Source organism: Leptopilina heterotoma, unplaced genomic scaffold (genome assembly GCF_015476425.1).
Source record: "Leptopilina heterotoma isolate Lh14 unplaced genomic scaffold, ASM1547642v1 Lhet_192, whole genome shotgun sequence".
NCBI classification, from domain to species: domain Eukaryota; kingdom Metazoa; phylum Arthropoda; class Insecta; order Hymenoptera; family Figitidae; genus Leptopilina; species Leptopilina heterotoma.
The window spans coordinates 112,038-120,397 of NW_025110911.1; the positions used below are offsets into that span (position 1 = coordinate 112,038).

At 19.7% G+C, this 8,360-nt stretch overlaps 1 protein-coding gene across 2 annotated transcripts; it reads right to left on the reverse strand.

The window, feature by feature from the left end:
* Positions 1 to 45: 45 nt before the first annotated feature.
* On the reverse strand, positions 46 to 7,900 carry LOC122500951 (myosin light chain 1). Of its 2 annotated transcripts, XR_006301524.1 has the most exons (6): positions 7,775 to 7,900; positions 7,116 to 7,143; positions 4,614 to 4,922; positions 3,341 to 3,427; positions 2,879 to 2,960; positions 46 to 141 (listed from the first exon to the last, which is right to left on the reverse strand). XR_006301524.1 is itself a non-coding variant. In XM_043610127.1 (5 exons), exons 1-5 carry the CDS (start codon positions 7,775 to 7,777, stop codon positions 92 to 94), a joined length of 477 nt encoding a protein of 158 aa, XP_043466062.1. In that variant the 5' UTR covers positions 7,778 to 7,900; the 3' UTR covers positions 46 to 91. The 2 variants fall into 2 exon arrangements, 1 of the variants encoding a protein (XP_043466062.1); XM_043610127.1 differs by lacking the exon at positions 2,879 to 2,960.
* Between the last annotated feature and the right edge of the window lie 460 nt (positions 7,901 to 8,360).

Genomic DNA, 8,360 nt, shown 5'->3' on the forward strand with positions numbered 1-8,360 from the left:
CTTAATAATGATGAGAAGTGTAGAAAATATTTTTATTTTTTTTTGAATAATTTTCCCTCGTTGGAGAGGAGAAAAAATAATGATGAATTAATTAATCTTCGGAACCTGCTGCTGCCCTTTCGCATAGTCGTTTCAGGAATGCTGTAAAATTAAAAATTCATTTTAATTTCTACAAAAATAATCTCTCTTTTATTTATTTTTTAATTTGAAGAAATGTCACTTCTTTTCTCCTTTTTTTCGGACAGTACAGATAGCGACAAAAAAAAGTAGTAAAAGAAAAAAAAAATTTTTTCTATTTTTATTATAATTTTTTAATTTGTATTATGAAACTATTATATTCATTGAAAAAATTTTATTTCGTTAAAAAAAAATTATTTTAATTTTAATAATTAATTTTAATAATCAATAATTAATGAAAATTATTATATTTCGTTAATTATAATAGAATAGTATAATTGACTATGTTGAGAATTTATTATTTTACTTCTAAAATATAATTGAAAAAATCAATATTGAAAAAATTCATTTTTTTCAGCACAAATATTAATTTGCATAAAATATTTATTTCATTGAATTAATATTACAATATTGAGAAGAAAAATTACTGAATATTTAAAAGAAATATTTATTGTTATTAAACAAAAGCTTTTAATACTAAATGAAAAAGAAATACTGAATGAATAAATACTGAATTACTGATGAAATAAAAAATAATAAATAAACAAAAAATAAACATTAATAATTTAAAAAATAATAACAAAAATATAATGGAAAATTTTTACTACTTTTTACACTTTTTTAAAAAGCGAAGACACAACATTAATTTGTTTTGTCATATAATTTTGTAAAAATTTACATTCACAGTAAACTTTTTTTTCGTCGGTGAGAAAAATTTTGACAATACAAAACGCGAAGACAAAAATATACAGAAAATGTTTTAAAAAAATAGCAATTTTTAACATTGCGAGGAAGTTATTTATAGAGAATTTTTATTTCGATTCGAGAGAAATTGTTATTTATTTTTATTATAAATATTAAATTATATGTTTTTCTGAAGAGAAGCAACAAGATTTTTTGATTATGTGAGTGTTTTCTTTTTAATAGTGAAGATAATGAAGTTTTTCTTTCCAACTAGAAAGAAGAATTGTTAATTAAAATGAATGTTTAAAAAAAAAATTATTTCAGTTAATGTGTTTCTCTCACTTTTTCATATACTTTGAAAAAATTGCGATTTTAATTATAAATATTCTTACAATTTTGAGAAAATTTTTCTTCATGTAAACTTTACTTTTGGTAGAATTTTTAGAATACTTTTTTTTTATAAAATCGATTTAGATATATTTTTTTTACTACTAATATTAAATTTAGTTTAGCAAATTAATTAAATTATTTTAATTTAATTAAAATTAAATAAATTTAATAAATAATAATTAAAGTAAAATTTTAATTATTAACAGTAACAATGTTAAGTTTAAAATTTTTAAATGCTTAAAATTTGAAATAAAAATTTTAATTGTATATTAAAAAACTTTTTGTTTATATTTTATTTTTTAATTTATTTGTTACTTCATTTATTTTATTTATTATTTAAATAATTATTTTATTTATTTACCTCACAAGAGGTGAGCATAAAGAAACATTCTCTCAAAATTTATTGAATATTTAAGAAATATTATTTATTTAACAAAAATTAAAATCGATTTTTTCATGTAAAAATTTTTGAGAAAAATTAGAAGAGAGTAAAATGTGAAAAGAAACAGAAATATATTTGCTATTTTTAATAGCAATAAAATGTAAACCTGGCATCGCAAGGTTTTTTTACCCTATACATTTTTATACAGTAAATTTACACTGAAAAAAAATTCACTTGATTCAAATAATTACTATCAAATAAATTTATATTTATATCGACAAATTATTATTTATCTCAAAAATCAAAAAGATATATTCAAATGAAAATTTTATTGAAGTATTTAATTAATTAATTAATTAATTAATTAATTTTATTTAAAGTAAAAATTAATTTTTCTAATTAAAATTTAAACTAAAAATTAATTTTGCCAATCAAAATTAAAATTAAAAATTAATTTTTCTATTCACAATTTAAACTAAAAATTAATGTTTCTAATAAAATTTTGAACTAAAAATTAATTTTTTTAATCAAGTTTTAAATTGAAAAATTTATTTTTCTTATTAAAATTTAAACTAAAAATTAGTTTTTCTACTCAAAAATTTAAAAGTAAAAATTAATTTTTGTAATTAAAATTTAAACTAAAAATCAGTTTTTTTACTCAACAATTTTAAAGTAAAAATTAATCTTTGTAATTAAAATTTAAACTAAAAATTACTTTTTCCAATCAAAATTTAAACTGAATCTGAATTTTTTTATTTAAAATATTAAAAGATATATTTTTTCCAATCTTGTAAATATTTAAAATATAATTAAATAAAAATGTTTATTAGAAAAATAGTTTTTCTAAATAAAATAATGTAAATCTGTATAAATTCCACAAAAACAAATAAATTGAATGAATAATTAAAATGATAAATAATTAATTGAATGAAATAAATTTTTTTTAGTGTTTCATTATATATAGAGTAATTAACATAAATATTAATGAGAAGTAATTAATGAGACAGAATACAGATATAAAAACATTTGGCAATTTTTTTTGTATTGACAGAAAGCAAAGTGGCGGTTATCGATTCAGCATCTCTGCAGCGCTGCAACGTTGCGTTTTTTCCTATATATTGACAAGAAATTTGAGAAAAGCAAAAAGCGAAAAAAATTGGTTTGATTAAAAAATTGAAACCAAGAAGTAGAGGAAAAAATGTTTAAAGAGTAAAGGAGACACCATTTTATTTGGGATTTACTTACGATTGACGACCTCATTTTTTAAACGCCTATGAATCTCTCGTTTCTCGCTGCATAATTTACGCCATAAATTTCTTGATGAATGCTGTAAATGACAAACAAAATTTTGGGAAAATCAAACCTTGTGGGAAACCTTTGGAGGAAAAAAAAATTGTTCCTTTAAAATTGGTGGTACGATCTGTCGCTCACAGCCATTATAATTCCGGTATTGATTCCATGAAATGGGAGAAAATTTTTTTTTGTGTTTTTGCTAGAAAATTGATTTTTTTTAATAAATTAATTTTTAGAGAACTACGAGAAAAATTGAAAATTTTGGAGAAGGGGTGGAAAAAGGGGGGTAAGTTACTACTACTGGGATTACAAATTTCTACTGTTTTATTAATAACAAAATTTGTTTAGTGTGCTTTAGGGAAAAAAAAATGTTTGTTTTGCGAGTGTAGGTATAATTTTAATAGTACAACTTACGGTTGTAGGGGATGAAACCATCTTCATCTTCGGGGTCCAAGCAGTCTCTGAAGACTTCCTCAACTTCGGATTCGACTAATTTTTCGCCTAAAAAAATTTTATTTGTTATTGTTTTATTTTTTTATTCCTTTTTTTAATTTTTATTAGCTTTCATAATTTTTTTGACAAAATTTGTTTGTAATTTTCTGAATTCTTGTAAATTTTTATTTTGGCATTTTTAAGAAATTTTGTACTAAAAGTTTAAAGAGGACAAAAATTATAATTACTAAATGTAGTAAAATTATGTTAAAAATAAAAGAAAACTTCTTGTAATTTAAAGTAGTAGATGAATATCTACTAATTAGAAAGTTAATTAAATATTAATACTAATTAGACTGTAATACTAAAAATGAAAAGAAATTTTTGTTGTTTTGGTAAAGTTTTTAGTTGAAAATTCTTTTCTACTTCAATTCTTAAAAAAGTATAGCAGAAAATTTTTTTTTATTTGAATTTTTAAAAACATTTATATACTACAAATTTCTTTTTTTATTTTAATCTTTGAAAACTTTTAGTAGAAAATTTGGTTCTTTTTAAATTTATAAAAGCTTTTACTACAAACTTTTTGTTTATTCCAATCTCTGAAAACTTGTAGTAAAACTTTTTTTCTATTTCAATTTTTTAAAAGTTTTGGTAAAAATTTTTAGTAGAAAATTTTTTTCTATTTTAATTTTTGGAAAATTTTAGTAGAATATTATTTTCTATTTGACTTTTTAGAAACTTTTAGTATCAAATTTTCTTCTATTTAAATTTTAAAAAACTTTTATTACAAAATTTTTTTTATGTCAATGTTTTGAAAATTTTTAGTAGAAAATTTTTTTTAATTTGAATTTTTTGAAACTCTTAGTAGAAAATTTTATTCTATTTCAATTTTTTTAAACTTTTGGTAAAACTTGTTAGTAGAAAATTTTTTTCTATTCTAATTTTTGGAAAATTTTAGTAGAAAATTATTTTCTATTTGACTTTTTAGAAACTTTTACTATCAAATTTTCTTTTTTTTAAATTTTTAAAAACTTTTATTACAAAATTTTTTTATGTCAATCTTTCAAAAGTTTTTAGTAGAAAATTTTGTTTTATTTAAATTTATACAAGCTTTTACTACAAATTTTTGTTTTTATTTTAATCTTTGAAAACTTTTAGTGAAAATTTTTTTCTATTTCAATTTTTGAAAAGTTTGAGTAGAAAATATTTTTTCTATCAAAAATTTTTAAAAAACATAGATGAAAATTTAATTTACCAAGGGTAACTAATAAATGAGAGAGTTCAGCCAAGAGCATGGTTCCATTTTCCTGTTTATCGTAGAGTTTCAAACATTCGAGGAAATCCTCGTAGCATCCTTGATCTTTGTCTTTCTTTGCGTCACTGAAAATTGGAAGAAATTCCTCGACGCACATTGTTTTCTCGCCACGTTTTTCAGTGCCACCAAATTTCTGAATAGTTGCATTTGTTGGATTGCAATTGAGGGCACGTAGAACATTTCCTAGATCGAAGGCGTCGATGACATTTGAGCCATCGGCATCATAAATTGAGAAGGCGAATTGTGCCTCTGCGAATAGAAACAGAAAAAAATTAATTTTGATTTTTTAAAAATTTTTCTACAATAAATAGGTATCAAAATTTATAGTAATTATGTCAACTATTGTAAACAAAATTAGAATTCTATTAAATTTATTTATTTATTTAAGTACTAAACGGGGCAATGCTATTTTAAAAAAGTTGACTACTTATTATTATTTTTTTTTTGTAAATAATTATATTATTAATAATAATTGTTGATTGTTATTAATAATATTATTAATAATTACTATTAATAATTAAATTCTACCTATTACAATTATTTGTTTTTTTTTAATAATAAGACAGAAAAAACGAAGACATTCAGACAAATTTTTTTAATTATTTTTTTAATTATTAAAAACAAACAATGAAACAGAACATAGTTGTTTGTTTTTCTTCTTTTTATTTAATTCAACAATATTTAGTGAAATTTGTAGCTGTGTTAAGTAAATCATTTTTTCGGGCAATAATTAATTCAATTTCCTATTATTTATTATTTATTTATTTATTATTATTTAATAGTTATTAATGTTATTAATTATGAAATAAATTATAAATTAAATATTATTGATTACTGTTATTATTTATTATTTTACCTATAGATATTTATTATTTATTTATCGAATTATTATCAAGGAAATAAAATAATAATAATATTAATAAACAAGATAATAATTATAATAACAATTTAGTTCTAGGAACTTTAATTAAGGAATAAATAAATAAATAAAATAAATTAACAACAATAGCAAAATTATTAATAGTAATTTCAAAATAATAATAACAATAATAATAAATATAAATAATTCTAAATTAGTTGCAAATAAATAAACATTTTACTTTAGAAATATTTTAAAAAAAATTTTTTGCTATTTTTAGTAATTTTTGACATTATTAAAAAGTTATAAAATTAAAGAAATAGTCATTTAAGAAGAAGAAGAAGAAGATAATTGACGACTTGTAATATTTTTTTTCGGGGAAGAGAAAGAAGTGGATTTATTTAAAACTTTGTTTTTTTTTTGAGAAATTTTCTTTAAAGACTTTTTTTTCCGCCCCGAAAAATTGGTGGTAAAATATAAGAAGAATTAACTTAAAAATATCGAGGACTATTTTTAAACTTTAGTTGATCTCACACGCCTTCCCTCCCCCATAAATACACTCTGGGTCACATTACCCCCGGCCGACCATATAAGATCAGCACGAAAACTATTTTAAACACGAAACTCTGGCTTCCACAATTGGATTGGAAACTACGAATGGTACGCAGACATTTCTTGCGTAATCAAAAATAATCTATTGAAATTCAAAACAAGAGATGTATTTCTTCATTTGTTATTACTTCATTTATAATTGTTTTAAATTTAGAGACTATTTTTATTTTTTTATTATTTATACGAACTTTTGAACGCAATTCTCTTTTTTTTTAAGTATTTGGCATTTTTTCGGTAATTAAAAATTTTGTTCTTATTTTTTTTCAATTATTTTAACAAAATTAACTGTTTTTTGTAAATTTACTTCCTTGGGGTTTAATTAATTTTTTTTTATTAATTATTTGTAGTAAAATTATTATTGTAATAATTGTATTATTTATTTTTGTAAATTATTGAAATGTTTGAATTACTTTTAGAGTTTGCTTATTATTTTATTTATTATTAATTTATTTTTTAATTAATTTATTTATTTATTTATTTATTTATTTATTTATTTATTCATTAATTAATTTATTTATTCCTTCATTTATTATTTATTTATTCAAATTTTGTAGGATTTAATTAATTTTCATTGTTAATTGTTTCAAACAAAATTACTGTTTTTTGTAAAATTACTTTTTTCGGGGTTTCCTTATTTTTCATTATATTAAATAAATATTTTAACAGAATTAACAACTTATTTATCAATTTACTTTTTTAAGGTTTAATTTATTTTCGTATTAGGATTAATTTTTTAATGAGCAGATAAAAATTATTTTAATTATTTATTAATAGTTGTAATTATTTTTAAGTTTCTAATTATTTATTTCTTTTATTTTTACTTGTTGGAAAAATTTATTTTATCACTAAAAATTCTTGCACTGAAAAACTTGTTTTGCTTAGCACTTTCACTTTCGAATTTTATAGAAAAAAAATTATTTTTTCAAAAAATCACTTGAAGTAATTATTTTCTGTCCTTGTTAATTACTCACTTTCGACTTCCTTGGGCAGTAAATCAGCCTGAAATGAAACAAATTTTTTGTTAATTTAAAAAATGTTGCACAGATTTTTTTTTACTTTTTGAAAATATATACAAAAATAAATATTGATAAAGTTTGTTTTTTAACATAAATGGAAATTCGAAATATATTTTGGCAAATTTTCTTACTTTATTCAATTATTTTTTGGTTTTTTTCAAAATTTATATCATTTTCGAAATATTTCAATAAATTCAACATTTTTCAAAAATATTGAAAATTACAATTTTTCGTATTTTTACTGAATTATATTTAAATAATAGTATTCTTCTAATTTTTTAAATTTGAATTAAACTAAAAATAGAAACTAAAAAAAATTGTAAAATTAGAATGTAATTGGAATGAAAATAGAAACAGAAATGCTAAAGAAAATGATTGTTAAAAATAATATTTTGAAAAATATTTTGAAAATGAAGAAATTGTTTCAAATTGAAGATAAAGAATAAAAATAAAATAAAAATCTACATATTAAAAGCATTTTTAAAAATTTAAGTATATTTTAATGTTTAAAAAAAATTTTTTGACCAAAAAAATAAGTTGGAGGAAAATAAATTTTTTGGAAAAAAATAAATATTCAAAAAATTGGTAAAATATTTTTAAAGAACTAAATTTACCATGGTAGCTGCTTGATTCGGATGAAGTTGTCCTCTGAATGTTAACGAAACGAAGCAAGAACCAGAAGTGCGAGCTTTTTCTTTCGAGCTTAATCATTTTATTTTCCCAGAGGGCGCTTTTGTCAGACATTTGAGATCACGAAGATCTCTATACGAGAAATCTAAATTCAACAACGTCACGAATCCAAAAACAGTTTTGGCATCTTTGCTCTCCTCCTCATCTTTCCCATAATTATAGTAAATATCCAACGTTTCATAATGTTTTACTTTTTTTGTACAACTTGAAAATAAAATCCCCGACAAAAAAAACACTTTTTTCTATAATTACAAAATTAAACAATTTTAATACATTTTTAAATGAAGATTTTTTTAATAGAAATTAAATTAAAAATAGTAAATTAACATTTTTAAAATAGAAATTAAATTAGAAATACTAAATTAAAGTTTTTCTAGTAGAAAATTATTTTTGAAATAATTATTTTTAATAATTTATAAACTATTAATATTGAATTATTAATAATAATTATTTTTTTGTTAAAGAAGTTAGTGAATATATTGCTTTGGAAAAGAATTGTAAATAAAATAA